The sequence below is a fragment of the Stenella coeruleoalba genome, assembly GCF_951394435.1.
Source record: "Stenella coeruleoalba genome assembly, chromosome: 11".
In the NCBI taxonomy this organism is placed as follows: domain Eukaryota; kingdom Metazoa; phylum Chordata; class Mammalia; order Artiodactyla; family Delphinidae; genus Stenella; species Stenella coeruleoalba.
The window spans coordinates 61,792,268-61,809,726 of record NC_137157.1 but is presented as its reverse complement, the minus strand read 5'-3'; the positions used below and the strand labels follow the sequence as shown (position 1 = coordinate 61,809,726).

Here is a 17,459-nt window from a genome sequence, read left to right as displayed (position 1 = left end):
TCCAACAAACAAAAGTCCAGGACCAGATGGCTTCACAGGTGAATTCTATCAAACATTTAGAGAAGAGCTAACACCCTTCCTTCTTAAACTCTTCCAAAAAATTGCAGTGGAAGGAACACTCCCAAACTCATTCTATGAGGCCACCGTCACCCTGATACCAAAACCAGAAAAAGATACTACAAAAAAAGAAAATTACAGACCAATATCACTGATGAATATAGATGCAAAAATCCTCAACAAAATACTAGTAAACAGAATCCAGCAACACATTAAAAGGATCATATACTATGACCAAGTGGGATTTATCCCAGGGATCCAAGGATTCTTCAATATAAGCAATCCAATCAATGTGATACACCATATTAACAAATTGAAGAATAAAAACCATATGATCATCTCAATAGATGCAGAAAAAGCTTCTGACAAAATTCACCACCCATTTATGATAAAAACTCTCCAGAAAGTGGGCACAGAGGGAACCTACCTCAACATAATAAAGGCCATATATGACAAACCCACAGCAAACATCATTCTCAATGGTGAAAAGCTGAAAGCATTTCCTCTAAGTTCAGGAACAAGACAAGGATGTCCACTCTCACCACTATTATTCAACATAGGTTTGGAAGTTCTAGCCATGGCAATCAGAGAAGAAAAAGAAATAAAAGGAATACAAATTGGAAAAGAAGTAAAGCTGTCACTGTTTGCAGATGACATGATGCTATACATAGACAATCCTAAAGATGCTACCAGAAAACTACTAGAGCTAATCAATGAATTTGGTACAGTTGCAGGATACAAAATTACTGCACAGAAATCTCTGGCAGTCCTATACATCAACAACAAAAAATCAGAAAGAGAAATTAATGAAACACTCACATTTACCATCACAACAAAAAGAATAAAATACCTAGGACTAAACCTGCCTAAGGAGTTGAAAAACTTGTACTCCGAAAACTATAAGACACTGATGAAAGAAATCAAAGATGACACAAACAGATGGAGAAATACACCATGTTCTTGGATTGGAAGAATCAATATTGTGAAAATGACTACACTACGCAAAGCAATATACAGATTCAGTGCAATCCCTATCAAATTACCAATGGCATGTTTTACAGAACTAGAACAAAAAATCTTAAAATTTGTGTGGCGACACAAAAGACCCCGAATAGCCAAAGCAAACTTGAGGGAAAAAAAACAGAGCTGGAGGAATCAGACTCCCTGACTTCACACTCTACTACAAAGCTACAGTCATCAAGACAATATGGCACTGGCACAAAAACAGAAATATAGATGTTTGGAACAGGATAGAAAGCCCAGAGATAGACCCACACACCTATGGTCAACTAATCTATGACAAAGGAGGCAAGGATATACAATGGAGAAAAGAGAGTCTCTTCAATAAGTGGTACTGGGAAAACTGGACAGCTGCTTGTAAAAGAATGAAATTAGAACTCTCCCTAACACCATACACAAAAATCGACTCAAAATGGATTAAAGACTTAAATGTAAGACTGGACACCATAAAACTCTTAGAGGAAAATATAGGAAGAACACTCTTTGACATAAATCACAGCAAGATCTTTTTTGACCCACCTCCTGGAGTAATGGAAATAAAAGCAAAAATAAACAAATGGGACCTGATGAAATTTAAAAGCTTTTGCACAGCAAAGGAAACTATAAACAAGACGAAAAGACAATCCTCAGAATGGGAGAAAATATTTGCAAACTAATCAGTGGACAAAGGATTAATCTCCAAAATATATAAAAGCTCATGCAGCTCAGTATTAAAAAAACAAACAACCCAATCAAAAAATGAGCAGAAGACCTAAATAGACATTTCTCCAAAGAAGACATACAGATGACCAAGAAGCACATGAAAAGCTGCTCAACATCACTAATTATTAGAGAAATGCAAATCAAAACTACAGTGAGGTATCACCTCACACCAGTTAGAATGGGCATCATCAGAAAATCTACAAACAACAAATGCTGAAGAGGGTGTGGAGAAAAGGGAACCCTCTTGCACTGTTGGTGGGAACGTAAATTGATACGGCCACTATGGAGAACAGTATGGAGGTTCCTTAAAAAACTAAAAATAGAATTACCATATGACCCAGCAATCCCACTACTGGGCATATACCCAGAGAAAACCGTAAATCAAAAAGAAACATGCAGGGGGTCTTCCCTGGTGGTGCTGTGGTTGACAGTCCGCCTGCCGATGCAGGGGACACAGGTTCGTGCCCTGGTCTGGGAAGATCCCACATGCCGGGAGCGGCTAGGCCCGTGAGCCATGGCCGCTGAGCCTGCGCGTCCAGAGCCTGTGCTCCACAACGGGAGAGGCCACAACAGTGAGAGGCCCATGTACTGCAAAAAAAAAAAAAAAAGACACATGCACCACAACGTTCATTGCAGCGGTATTTACAATAGCCAGGTCATGGAAGCAACCTAAATGCCCATCGACAGACAAATGGATAAAGAAGATGTGGTACATATATACAATGGAATATTAGCCATAAAAAGGAACGAAATTGGGTCATATAGAGACGTGGATGGACTTAGAGACTGTCATACAGAGTGAAGTAAGCCAGAAAGAGAAAATCAAATATCATACATTAATGCATATATGTGGAATCTAGAAAAACGGTACAGATGAACAGGTTTGCAGGGCAGAAATTGAGACACAGATGTAGAGAACAAACGGATGGACACCAAGGTGGGAAAGCAGGGGGGCGGGGATGTGGTGGTGTGATGAATTGGGAGATTGGGATTGACATGTATACACTGATATGTATAAAATAGATAACTAATAAGAACCTGCTGTATAAAAAAATAAAAAATAAAATTCGAAAAAAAATAAAATGCAATAAAAAAAGGTAAAATTTTATTTTTTAAGGTGTTGGGGGTAGGATTTTATTAATTAATTAATTTATTTTTGCTGTGTTGGGTCTTCGTTTCTGTGCGAGGGCTTTCTCTAGTTGTGGCAAGCGGGGGCCACTCTTCATCGCGGTGCGTGGGCCTCTCACTATTGCGGCCTCTCTTTTTGCGGAGCACAGGCTCCAGACGCGCAGGCTCAGTAGTTGTGGCTCACGGGCCTAGTTGCTCCGCGGGATGTGGGATCCTCCCAGACCAGGGCTTAGAACCCGTATCCCCTGCATTAGCAGGCAGATTCTCAACCACTGAGCCACCAGGGAAGCCCCAAAAAAGGTAAATTTTATGTTATGTATAATTTTACCACAACTTAAAGAAAAAACATTTTGTCATACAATTTACATCGTGAGGGGGGAAGATGGACAATGGACAGGTTAAAGAAGTAAAAGATATACTATATTAGACGTTGGTTAGTACCATACAGAAAATAAAATCAGGAAGGGGGATAAGGAGTTGGGATGTGGATAGGGGTGGTCAGGGAGTGTCCCTGACGAGGTGACTTGAATAAAATAAACACCTATAGAAGGAGAGGGAGGCAGCCATGAGGAGACATGGGAGAGGAACATTCCAGGCAGAGGGAACAGTAAGTTCAAGGTAGGGCCATCAAATAATATTGGAAAGCACCTGGGGCCGTCACAGGCTCAGCATGTTAAAGGTACATCATGGAGGTCACTTGGAAGGAGCAAGGGGGAGCGGAGGAGCAGGTGAAGTCGAGGGGGCTGTATAAGAGGGGTGTTGAAGGTCATGGAAGGCCTTTGGCTTTTTCAGTGAGTGAGATGCAACCATTTTAGAGGTTTTTGAGCAGAGACTGATTTACATTTCAAAGGGGTGCTTCTCAAACTCTGCAGTGCATAAGAATCTCCTAGGGAGCTTGTTAAAATGCAGACTATAGGGGCTTCCCTGGTGGCGCAGTGGTTAAGAATCTGCCTGCCAATGAAGGGGACACGGGTTCGAGCCCTGGCCCGGGAAGATCCCACATGCCGCAGAGCAACTAAGCCCGTGCGCCATGACTACTGAGCCTGCGCTCTAGAGCCCATGAGCTACAACTACTGAGCCTATGTGCCACAACTACTGAAGCCCGCACGCCTAGAGCCCATGCTCTGTAACAAGGGAAGCCACCGCAATGAGAAGCCTGCGCACCACAACAAAGAGTAGCCCCCACTCACTGCAACTAGAGAAAGCCCGCACGCAGCAACAAAGACCCAACGCAGCCAAAAATAAAAAAATAAAATAAAAATAAAATAAAATAGTGAAAAAAAAATACATACTATGGTTCATCAAGTCTAGGGTGGGGCCTGAAATTCCAAAGACTGTCCTTTTGAAACACGGAGACCACTATGTTGTAAGGAAGACCAGTCTGGCTCACTGGAGGATAACAGGCCACATGGAGGAAAACTGAGGCATCCCCAGCTCAGCCAACAGCCAGTACCAACTGGTAGACATGTGATGGAGGTCATTTTGGACCTTCTAGCCCAGTGGACCTTCCAGCAGATTGCAGCTGCATGAGTGAGCAGGGGTGAAAACAGCAGAGGAGTGCCCAGCCAACTCCCAGAATGGTGAGAAATAATAAATTGCTGTTGTTTTAATTCACTAAGGGCTGACGTGGTTTGTTACACAGCAATAGGTAATTGAAACAGAAACAGAGTTTTAAAGGATCTCTTTGCGTGTGGACAACGGGCTGTGGGAAGGTAGAGACAGGAGAAGCAGATTATACCCAGCACGTGGGCACAGCTGAATCCACCCATAGGGGGGAGTCTTTTTCTAGTTTGCACAAAGGCACTGGCTGGGTCTAGCAGCAGTCCCGTGAGAAAGCGGTGGGATTCTGGAGACTTCTCGGGTGGTCCAGTGGTTGAGAATCCACCTTCCAATGCAGGGGATGTGGGTTCGATCCCTGGTTGGGGAACTAAGACCCCACATGCTGCGGGGCAATTACTGAGCCTGCGTGCTGCAATAAAAGATCCCACACGTGTTGACGAAGATCCCACATGCCGCGACGAAGATCCCATGTGCCGCAACTGAGACCCGATGCAGCCAAATAAATGAATAATTTTTTTTTTTTTTTTTAGAATAAAGTGGTGGGATTCTGGATATATTCTGAAGTTAAGGCTGAGGATGTGGGGTGAAGTCACGGATAACACCAAGGTTTGGGGCCTGAGTAACTGGAGGGAGAGAAGGCCTGCTGTTACCTGAGATGCAAAGCCTGCAGGTGGAACAGGTTTAGAGGGGAAGATCCAGAGTTCAATTTTGGACATGACTGCAGACATCAAGACTGGAATTTGGGGGAATTCAGTGGTGGTCCAGTGGTTAGGACCACGCTGTCACTGCTGAGGGCGTGGGTTCAATCCCTGGTCAGGGAACTAGGATCCCATGAGCTGTGTGGTGTGGAAAAAAAAAAAAAAAGACTGGAATTTGGGGAAGAGGTCTGGATTGGAGATTTTAAAAGTCAGCATCTTTACAACCATGAGACTGAATGAGATCACCAAGGGAGTAAGTACAGATAAAGAGGACCAAGGACTGAGCCCAGGGAGGAAACAGCAAAGGAAGCTGAGGAGTAGCAGCCAAAGAGACCAAGTACAAGGACCACCAGGTTTTCCCACAGAGGTCATGAGTGACCTTGACAAGAAAAGCTTGGTGAAGTGCTAAGTATAAACCCCTGGTTTAGAGTGGGTTCAAGAAAAAAAGAAAGCAACCTAAGTGTCAATTGACAGATGAATGTATAAAGAAGATGTGGTATATACACACACACACACACACACACACACGCATGCATGCACACACACACACAAACACACACAATGGAATATTACTCAGCCATAAAAAAAGAATGAAATAATGCCATTTGCAGCAACATGGATGGACCTAGAGATTATCATACTAAGTGAAGTAAGCCAGACAAAGACAAATATGATATGATATCGCTTATATGTGGAATCTAAAAAAACAAATGAACTTATTTATAAAACAGAAATAGACAGACATAGAAAACAAATTTATGGTTACCAAAGGGGAAAGGGGGGGAGGGGTAAATTAGGAGCTTGGGATTAACAAATACACACTACTATCTATAAAATAGATAACCAACAAGGACCTACCATATAGCACAGGACACTAAACTCAGTATTTTGTAATAACCTATAAGGGAAAAGAACCTGAAAAAGAATATATATGTATATGTATAACTGAATCATTTTGCTGTACACCTGAAACTAACACAACAGGTAAATCAATTATACTTCAATAAAAAAAAGAAAGAAAGAAAAAAAGGGAAGGAAAGGCACTGAAGGCAGAATATAAACTTTTTTTTTTTTCTGTAAAGTTGAACAGGGAAATAGGGCTATAGCTGGAGGTGGAAGAGAGTTCAAGCTTTTTGTTTATTTTTGCTTTTTTTAGATGGGAGAAATGACAGCCTGTTTATGTACGGACAGGAATGACTCAGATGAGAGGGAACAATTGACAGCTGGAGCCATGTCGTTGAAGGGATGGGACCCAGTGCACGGATGAAGGGATTGGCTGCAGACAGCAGAGATCGTTCATGACTAATGTGCACATGGGCAGTAGGTACATGGGGGCAGTGGGAGCCTTTGGCAGTTCTCTTCTGAGAACTTTAACTTGCTCCAGAAAATAGAAGGCCGTGTCATCAACTGAGAGTAAGCATGGGGAGGGGGTTAGATGAATTGAAGCTGCTGCCTGAATAGCCAACGTCTCATCCAAGAACCGTGATAGAGTGTTTCCAATATCCCTGTGGAGTAACACAGCCTGGCTTTATTAAGGACTAAGTTGGATAGGGATTTCCCCAGTGGTCCAGTGGTTAAGATTCCACCTTCCAATACAGGGGGTGCGGGTTCTATCCCTGGTCGGGGAACTAAGATCCTGCATGCTGTGCAGCGCAGCCAAAAATTTAAAAAAAAGAAAAAAAGGACTAAGTGGCGGGGAGTAACTGGCCATCAGGAAATGGAGTGATGCCAGTCTAAACAGAGCTGCTTCTTCCACTGGGATTTGACCTTCTTTTTTTTTTTTTTTTTTTTTTTTTTTTTTGCGGTACGCGGGCCTCTCACTGCTGTGGCCTCTCCCATTGCGGAGCACAGGCTCCGGACGCGCAGGCTCAGCAGCCACGGCTCACGGGTCCAGCCGCTCCGCGGCATGTGGGATCTTCCCGGACCGGGGCACGAACCCGCGTCCCCTGCATTGGCAGGCGGACTCTCAACCACTGTGCCACCAGGGAAGCCCCTGACTTTAATTCTTATTGAATTGATATTATGATGTCAGACCATGCCAGGGCCAAATTAAGGCCTTTGTGTAATTCAAAATAAAAATACGGACTTCCCTGGTGGCATAGTGGTTAAGACTCCGTCTGCCAATGCAGGGGACACGGGTTCGAGCCCTGGTCTGGGAAGATTCCCACATGCCGCGGAGCAACTAAGCCCGTGGGCCACAACTACTGAGCCTGTGCTCTAGAGCCCGTGAGCCACAACTACTGGGCCCACGTGCCACAACTACTGAAGCTTGTGCACCTAGAGCCCATGCTCCGCAGCGGGAGAAGCCACCGCAATGAGAAGCCTGTGCACCGCAGTGAAGAGTAGCCCCCGCCCGTCTCAACTAGAGAAAGCCCGCGCGCAGCAACGAAAACTCAACACAGCCATAAATAAATAATAAAAATAAATAAATTTTTTTTTTTAAATAAATAAATAGGGCTTCCCTGGTGGCGCAGTGGTTGAGAGTCCGCCTGCCAATGCAGGGGACACGGGTTCGTGCCCCGGTCTGGGAAGATCCCACATGCCGCGGAGCGGCTGGGCCCCTGAGCCATGGCCACTGGGCCTGCGCGTCCGGAGCCTGTGCTCCGCAACAGGAGAGGCCACAACAGTGAGACGCCCGCGTACTGCAAAAAAATAAATAAAAATAAATAAATAAAATAAAATATTTTAAATAGATAAATAAAAATACTAAATCACAAGACAGATATAAGAAAGTCCAATAATACATTTTCCCTTTATGGTAACAACTCGGCTTTTTTGCTTGTTTTTATAATATAGTGATGGAATTCCCTGGCTGTCCAGTCGTTAGGACTCTGTGCTCTCACTGCCGAGGGCCCGGGTTCAATCCCTGGCCGGGGAATCAAGATCCCACAAGCCAGGCAGCACAGCCGAAAAAAAAAAAAAAAAAAAAGTGAATATTAAATCCTTTGTGAGAGCTTTTGTTTGGTGTTCTGCGTTATTGGTGCCTTCCACACAGGCTTAGTGTGGAAGGGTTTAGTGACCTTTGGGTAGACCCAGGGAAGCTTCAACAAATCTGTGAAGGACTCCAAGTTAGAGGGGCAACTAGTAAGCTGATAAAGAGATTTAAAATGACTGGAGAAACTGGCCAAACTGAACAAGATGAGAATTCAACATACACCTTGCTCTTAGGTCCGGGAAATCAACTACTCACAAATAATGGGGAAGCCACAGCTTAGCAGCACCTATAAAAGACTTACAGTGGGATCACTAGAAATTCACCGACACTGGAAGGATAGAACCCAAAAGAGCAGCAAGAGTGAGAGGAAGGTCGTAGAATTTTGGATGCTTTGTATTTTCTTTCTTTTCCTTTACCTTCCAAATTTCTTATGATGATAATGACTTTTATAATCATAAAATATTTATAACTTGCTGCTATTTTAGGCACCATGAACATAAATGTGGTCTCTACAATGGCATCAACAGTGCAGCCCTACTCTGCACTATTCCTAGACCGCTGAGTTGCATCTGGGTGCCAGTTTGGAGCTGAGCAGCCAACACACTGAATGGCTTGGAAACCATATCAGATCAGGAAAGCCTGTAAGAGAAAGCTGAGTGAAAACTTAGTTGGGGATGGAGGGTTAGGACTTGAATGCTGTCTTTGAATATACCAACGATGACCCGTACAAGAGGACTAATGGCAGAAACTAATGGGAGATGGATGTCTTCCCCAGAGAACGGAGAGCAAAACTGGGCAGATGCTTCATGGGGAACTGGAGAGAGAGTTCCAGCACAGAATGGGTAGTTGAACTATCTGACCCTCAGGACCTTTCTCAGCCTTAATGTTAGAATTTTTATAAATTGAAAATGTTCTATCAGAATTCACTACAAAATCAAATTTTCAAACTGGTGAACTCTCAATGAAGTCTGTAGTTTAGTTAACAGTATCGTACCAATGTTGGGACTTCCCTGGTGGTCCAGTGGGTAAGAAGACTCTGCACTCCCAATGCAGAGGTCCCGGGTTTGATCCCTGGTCGGGGAACTAGATCCCACATGCATGCCGCAACTAAGAGTCCTCATGCTGAAACTAAACATGCCACAATGAAGATCTCGCATGCCGCAACTAAGACCCAGTACAGCCAAAATAAATAAATAAATATTTTAAAAATAAATAAAAATAAAAAGAATAATGCATTAAAAAAACCCAGTATCATACCAATGTTAATTTCCTGGTCTTCACAAATGTATTGTGGCCATCTCTATCGACGTCAAATGTACCAAATGACATTTGAGGAAACATGGCTGAAGGGTATACAAACTCTCTGTACTATTTTTGCAACTTTTCTATAAATCTAAAATTATTCCAAAATAAAATGTCTATTAAAAAATCAAAAATTTAAAAGAATCTAAAAAAGAGTGGATATGTGTATATGTATAACTGATTCGCTCTACTGTACAGCATAGACTAATACAACATTGTAAATCAACTATAGTCCAATAAAAACTTTTAATAAATCAGGGGGGCTTCCCTGGTGGCACAGTGGTTGAGAGTCTGCCTGCCGATGCAGGGGACACGGGTTCGTGCCCCGGTTCGGGAAGATCCCACATGCTGCAGAGCGGCTAGGCCTGTGAGCCATGGCCGCTGAGCCTGCACGTCCAGAGCCTGTGCTCCACAACGGGAGAGGCCACAACAGTGAGAGGCCCTCGTACCGCCAAAAAAAAAAATCAGGGACTTCCCTGGTGGTCCAGTGTGTAAGACTCCGTGCTTCCATTGCAGGGGGCATGGGTTCGATCCCTGGTCGGGGAACTAAGATCCTGCATGCCACGCAGCAAGGCCAAAAAAAAAAAAAAAAAAAAAATCAAGAATTTGAATTCTACTCCACCCAGAAGAGCTTTTCTCAGACTAAAAGTCACAGGGTGTCCGAGCTAAGGAGCTGGAGCCTTCGGGCTTTAAGTATCAGAACGATAATCTATATTTGTGACTTACAGTTTGCAAAACATACATTATTTTATCTCTACCCCAAGAATGTGATGTAAGTAGGGTTGGTATTATCATTATGTACAAGCCAGAAAATTGAGGTAGCTCAGCAAGCTTCGTCAACCAGCCCACCGTCACTCAGTGGTTGGCCCAGCCGGGCTTTAAATCTATCTCCTCACTTCAAGGTTCTTTGCAACTTCTGGAACCATCCCTGCTCTGCCTCCAGCTAAACATTTTGTTGATGTGTCCACTGGGTTTGGTTCTCAGAGTTTTATTGCAGGATGGGTGTTCACTAAAGCACTGTTTGCAAGAGTGACACATATCTGAATGTCTATCAGCAGAGGAATGATTAAATAAATGACAGGTCATTCATTCTGGAAATAGTACACAGTTGTTAAAAAGAATGTGGTAGATCTGCAATTACTGGGACAGAATATATGGTTAGACGAAAAAAGCAAATTGCTAGGGCAGTATGTGTTATATGATTACATGTTTGTAAAAAAAAGTGAAGTAGGGCTTCCCTGGTGGCGCAGTGGTTAAGAATCCACCTGCCAATGCCAGGGACACGGGTTCGAGCCCTGGTCCAGGAAGATCCCACATGCTGTGGAGTAACTAAGCCCGTGTGTCACAACTATTGAGCCTGCGCTCTAGAGCCCGTGAACCACAACTACTGAAGCCTGCATGCCTAGAGAAAGCCCACGCGCAGCAATGAAGACCCAACGCAGCCAAAAATAAATAAATAAATTTTTTAAAAAGTAAAACAAAATAGAACTATAAACATATATATATATATATATATACACACACACATCGAAAAAGTCTAGAAGGTTATTCCCTGAGAGGCATGTAATGGCTTTGTAATGAAAGAACAACAACAGCGAAGTAAACTAAGTTCAGGAAACATGGCATACAAGAGGGGAAATGGTTTACAGCTTTCCCATTATCTCCTGTTCCTACCCCATTTCTCTCCTGTCTCCTCTTCCAAACAAAGGAGTAAGAATGTTACTTTGGGGACTTCCCTGGAAGTCCAGAGAGTAAGACTCCGTGTTCCCAATGCAGGGGGCCTGGGTTCGATCCCTGGTCAGGGAACTAGATCCCGCATGCATGCCTCAACTATGAGTCTGCATGCCGCAACTAATAAGTCTGCCCACCGCAACTAAAAGGTCCTGCATGCCTCAATGAAGATCCCGTGTGCCACAACCAAGACCCAGCGCAGCCTAAATAAATAAATAAATAAGAAAGGCAATATACTAAGGAAAGAAGAAATATTAAAAAAAAAAAAGAATGTTACTTTGCTCCTTCCCTTCTCAGGCTTAGAAAGACTGTAGCACGCATTTTCTTTAAGGAGGGAGGCCTGGGGCTGAGGACCACAAGATTTGAGATTTGAGGCTCCACCCAAACCCTAACCTACAGCAAATGAACTTCAAGATCTATCTGGCTCACTCACCTTTTTTTTTTTTGTTAACCTAGATACCTGTTGGTTTGTTTGTGGCCCTTGTTCCTGGGCTAAATCTCTTATCACTAAGGCATCAGATCCTTTGCCACCTGAGTCTGACAACCTATTTATTTGCTCTAGCCCTGCCCAGAAAAGGGCGGCTCCCCCAATTCTCCTTTCCATGGGAACCCGCCCTGGAATTCTGCTCCCTTTCTCCTTCCTTCTCTTTCATGTGCCCCTGCCATGGGGTAGAGTGGCTGAGAGCAGTATACCATGACGGAAAGAATACAGGACTTGGCACAATACCCTGCCTCTGCCATTAGTAGCTGCGTGACCCTGCGAGAATTTCCTAACCTCTGAAAATTTCTTAACTTCCCTGAACTTCAGTTTTTGCTTCTGTAAAATGAGAATGAAACGTGCTCACAGGGTTGTGATGAGGAATAAGCGAGATGAACAACACTGAGCGTCTAACCTAGAGTGAGGACAACCTAGGATGTAGCTAGTGTGACTACATGGCAAGGGATGGGCTTTACCCAGTGGGGTGGGCAGAGCGGACAATGCCTATTCCACCCCACTCTCCTTCCAAGAGGGCAACTTATGCACTAGGCACAGCAGGCAACGCGCCTAGGGTCCACCATACTTCCAGGGGCCCATGAAAATGTTTTTTAGTGATCTTAATTTCTTTTAAAATCAGAAGAAAAAAATTGAATGTTTATGTCAAGGAAATTATAATATTGTTATATCAATCAATTATAAATATAACCATTAATGATTTTATTGTATATTAATATTGTATTCTTCCTTATACCAACATAGTTGTAAAATACAATTTTTAACACATTACTTTTTTAAATGGAGGAATGGGCCCACAAAGGCAAAAGTGCCAAGGGCCCCTGAAAGTTCTAATGTGGCCCTCACTTTCAGCCCTCTTGAAGGATATCTCCTTTAGGAGATCTTTATAGATTGGGGCAAAGGGATGTGAGAGGGAGGTGGGGAAGAGACATGCAAGACCTTCAATGATCCCATTCTTCAAAGTACAAGTCCTCACCCTGTCTGTAATTTCTCCATTTCTGTCCCTGAACTTACATTTGCTTGGACCCAGTGGGTAGGGGACTATACGATATGTCCTAAAATACCACTCCACTCATGTCGTTTGTTGGGTTGAAAATGTAAATACATGACTCAACAACAACAAAACCAGACAATTGAAAAATGGGCAAGGACTTGAATAGACATTTCTCCAAAAGATATACAGTTGCCAATAAACACATGAAAAGATGTTCAACGTCACTCATCATTAGGGAAATGTAAATCTAAACCACAATGAGACACCATTCACACCCATTAGGATGGCCACTATTAAAAATCAGAAAATAGGGCTTCCCTGGTGGCGCAGTGGTTGGGAGTCCGCCTGCCGATGCAGGGGACACGGGTTCGTGCCCCGGTCCGGGAAGATCCCACATGCCGCGGAGCGGCTGGGCCCGTGCGCCATGGCCGCTCTGCCTGCGCGTCTGGAGCCTGTGCTATGCAACGGGAGAGGCCACAACAGTGAGAGGCCCACGTACCGCAAAAAAAAAAAAAAAAATCAGAAAATAACAAGTGTTGTCAAGGATGTGGAGAAATTGGAACCCTATGCATTGCTGGTAAGAATGTAAAATGGTATAGTTACCCTGGGAAACAGTATGGCAGTGCCTCAAAAACTTAAACAGAATTACCACACTTCTGGGTATATACCCAAAAGAATTGAAAGCAGGGACTCGAAGAGTTATTTGTACACCAACGTTCAAGCAGCAGTATTCACAACAGCCAAAAGGTGGAAGCAACCCAAGTATCTATTGATGTATGAGTGGATGAACAAAATGATATACATTATATATATATAATATTATTCAGCCTTGAAAAGGAAGGAAATTCTGACACATGCTACAAAATGGATGAGCCTCGGAAATGCTATGCTAGTGAAATAAGCCAGACACAAAAGGACAAATTTTGTATGATTACACTTATACTAGGTACCTAGTCAAATTTATACAGATAGAAAGTATCATGGTGGTAGCCAGGGGCTGTGGGGAACGGGGAATGAGGAGTTATTATTTAATGGATACAGAGTTTCAGTTTGGGAAGATGAAAAAGTTCTGGAGATGGATGATGGTAACAGTTGCACAGCAATGTGAATATCACTCAAAATTTAATACCACTGAACTGTACACCAAAAAATAATCAAAATGGTAACATTTATATTATGTTTATCTTACCACAAAATTTAAAAAAGAACGTATATAGTTCTGCTTTTGTCCAAGTCCTAATTTCTCAGCTGCCCAAGCAAGCATCACTTCTCTTCCCTACAGGCAGGTTTATTCTGTAGGTCCTCTGCCCTGTCCCCCAGAATACCCTCCAAGGTAAGCACAGTCTCTGTAGTTTCAGAAGTGGCGGCGCTACCTTTATGTGGAATCCCTGCTGCACCCCTCTTTGCCTGTATAAACCTTACCCATCCTTCAAGAGTAAGGGCTCCATCCCTTCCCCACTCATGAAGCCTGTACTAACTAATCTAGACGGCTGCCCATTTCTCCCTTTTCTTATCTCCAGCAGACAACTAAGGATCTGAATTGCTACATCACCAGTCACAGAGGACACTGCCTTTGACTTCCCCTGGGGTTCTCACTCACCTGTTTCCACATCAGTAAAGCAGAGAATGTCTGTCCTAATGACAAATGAGACCGCACATGGAAACAAAGGTGTATAGACCAACCAAGGTTTTGTTCCTCCCTTACCCTAATTAACATGTAATGAAAACCACCAATGTGTATCTGATGGTTTGTCCAGCTCAGCTTGGTTATGAAATGAAAGGGAGGAATCCATACTCATTCTCTTTTTTTTGGGGGGAATCCATTCTTAACGTGAAGGGGAAAGAGGGGGATCCCTGACTAAGGAACAAGGGTAACAATAGTTCCGGGGAACAAGGGATTTTTGATGCTGGAGTGAATCATCAGAGGAGTGGAATTAGAAAGCAGGCAGAGGGACTTTCCTGGCAGTCCAGGGGTGAAGACTCTGCACTTCCAAAGCAGGGGGCACCGTGGGTTCGATCCCTGGTGGGGGAACTAAGATCCCACGTGCCGCAGAATTCCTTTCTAGGAATAGGTGGGCTTTTCTAACAAGCACCCAGTAATAATAACCAATGTTACTGAGTGCTTGCTAGATATGAGATACTGTGCTAGGTGTTTTACAGGGATTATCTTATTTAATCCTCACAAATAAGGTACTATTTCCCCCGTTTTACAAATGAGACTGGAGCTTAGAGGGTAGGTCACAAGGTCACAAAGCTCTAAGTAGTAGTACCAGGAATTGGTCCAGGTCCATGAAACTTCAGATTCAAACTGCACTAAAGTGTGCATGCTGGTTCCCTTCTGCTTCCTCCCAGGACCTTTCCTGGTATGAGGCAGGTGGAGAGTAGTGGGAGTCTTCCCACCTGGGCAGAGGGCTCAGGGAATTCCAGGACTGGGCTGGGGGGGGGGGCAGTTTAAGTGGGAAAGGCCTTCACCTACCTCCTGGAGAAGGCGTGGTTGGGAGGCTAGTCATCTCGGCAGGTGGACGGGCACCTGCAGGGAGGTGCAGATCTGTAGGAAGAGGGACAAAGAGCGGGATGAGGTGGATGGGCCCATGCCTGGGGCAGAAGACGACTGGAAATCCCAGGAAAGCCTTTGGTGCCAGGTTTTCCTGAGTTCCTTCCCCAACTCTCCCCCCACCCCCACCCCCGCCCTATTGAACGTCTATCTGGGGATCCTTTCACTGGGCCACCACATTTACCTAGGAGGTTTCTCAAGGCCTGAGAAAGTTAGGTAAATGTACGCAAATTAGCAGCGGACCCAGTTTCACCCAGGCGCGGTAACAGGTCCCCAGTTCTCTCCCAGCCCGCAGTCTGTGGGGAGCCGTCCACTAGGTGTCAGGAGAGCGCAGGGAGGTCAGGCCCCCGGCCCAGGCTCGGGGCCGGCGCGGGGGCAGCGGCGGGGCCGGGCCGGGGAGCCAGGCGCCGGGCACCGGAGGGAGGGTCGTCAGGCGCCCTCAGGCCCGTCCGAGACGGCCGGTTGTCAGGGCTCAGCCCTCCGCCCGCAGTGCCCCCTCGGGCGTCCGCTGCAACGTCCGCGCGGTCCACCGAGCCCCGCTGGCCGGGCCCCCACGGCCGCCCACCACCGGCCCGGCCGAGACTCTGGCACCCTGGGGCCCTCGCCGCGTCCGCGGACGTCGGGGCTCGAGCCCGCGGCACCGCCCCCCGCGCCCCGACCCCGGTCCAGAGCCCTCCTGCGTTACCCGCGCCAGGCAGGGCTAGCTGCGCTCCGAGGGCGGCCCGTCCCGGTCACCGGTTCCGAGGCGCCGCGACGGGAGGCTCCAGCCGAGGCCCGAGCTCGGCCGCTCTCGGTTTCAGTTGTTGACGCGGCCGCGGCGGCTGCAGCGTGAGTGTGGGTGACCGGGCTCGCCTGGCCCTTCGGCCCTGCCCGGGTCCCCACCTCCGCGTGCTCACCTTACCAGTCGGACGGGCTTCAGGGGAAGGGCAGGCGCCGCGCGTCCGGCTCAACTCGACGGGGGCGGGAACCGCAGACACCGCGAGGACCCGCCGGGGACCCAGACCTGAGGAAGCAGCGCAAAGACGCTCAGAGTTAGCTGCCGAGGCCGGCCGGGGGCGGGGTGGGGGGGGGGCGGCCGACTGGGTGGGACAGGAAAAGAGGAGAGAAACCGCCCTCTGCAGGTTCCCTCTGCCCGCCGGGCCGCCTCAGCTCCCCCGGGAGGAAAGGCTGCTTTTCCTTCTCCGATTGTCACTTTACTCTCCATCCGGAGCCGCTTCCTCCCCCGCCTGCCTCGAGGCACCGGAGGGCACGGGATCAGAGTGAGCCCGGAGCTAATGGGATCTGTCCGCTTTCCCCGCCATCGACGTTATTTGAATTTTCAGCAAATGTGGAAAATTACATTTACTTGCGTTTGCATATCACTTACGTAAATAGGTCTGTATCCAGAAGCTTGGAACATAAGCTAACTTAGTGGGCACACCCCGGGCCAGGGAGCGGGGTGTGAGGTGGGGAGAGGAACGTTGCCCCATTCGGATCTTCCTTGCCCGAATTCATCTGAGGCAGTGTAGTGTAGAGGTTAAGAGCGTTGTGGACTTTGGACTCAAACAGTCCCAGCCCCGCCGCTTCTTAGCTGTGTGACTTTGGGCAAATTACTTAACATCTCTAAAAGCCGTTCCCTCATCCCTGAAATGGGGGACTGAAAAATCATGCCATTTCATAGCGTGGTTCTAGCACCTGGGAAGCACATCAGTTTAACTACTAATTAATGCCATACTTTAGTCACCTCCTGACTCGCTTCTTTCTGGCAGGAAACGTTCCCAAATTAATGAGGAACTCAATGAGTAAGGATGTAAAGTATAAACACAGGTTCTGAAACCTGCTCTGCTGTGTGATCTTAGTTTTGTTTCATTTATCTGGGGCAGTATCTACTGTGGGGATGGAATGAGTTAATATTGATACATTTAAAGCATTAGAAACTTACCTGGCACACAGTAAGTGCTCAGTAAATGTTATCTTGGCTTCCTGTTTAGGGTTAGAACTCTTGTGGTTATTCTGTCTTCCCTCCCAGTGATACAGACTTCCCTGCTTCTTATTCCTGGGAGGCAGTCTCTAGGTTTGGGAATCAATATTTATATAGATCGATAGAGACAGGAATTGTGCATGTTCATTTGGGAGACAAAGACAAAGAGTCTCAGAGAATGGGGGCACAGGGTGAGAAAAAAAGCAAAGAAAGAAAGATAGAAAAGAAGGGAGGGAGGGAGGAAGGGAGGAAGGAAGGAAGGAAAGAAAGAAAAGAAAGAAAGCATAGTTGCTTTCATTCCTAAAGATGTTATGTGGTTGGAAAA

The 17,459-nt window shown here is 45.7% G+C and overlaps 1 protein-coding gene across 4 annotated transcripts in view; it reads right to left on the bottom strand.

Moving 5' to 3' along the window:
- Positions 1 to 17,062, bottom strand: part of SMAGP (small cell adhesion glycoprotein) — a 28,387-nt gene extending 11,325 nt beyond the window's left edge. For 2 of the 4 annotated variants that reach the window (XR_013830485.1, XM_079936750.1), the window contains exons 1-2: positions 16,071 to 17,062; positions 15,097 to 15,168 (exon numbers count right to left, since the gene is read on the bottom strand). Coding sequence is in view for 3 of the 4 variants with exons in the window: in XM_079936750.1 (XP_079792876.1) it covers positions 15,097 to 15,130 (34 nt within the window). In the remaining variant the exon portion in view is untranslated. Of the gene's footprint in view, positions 1 to 15,096; positions 15,169 to 15,358; positions 15,445 to 15,859 lie in introns of those variants that run through there. The other 2 variants (XM_079936751.1, XM_079936752.1) reach the window with 2 other exon arrangements.
- Positions 17,063 to 17,459: the final 397 nt, after the last annotated feature.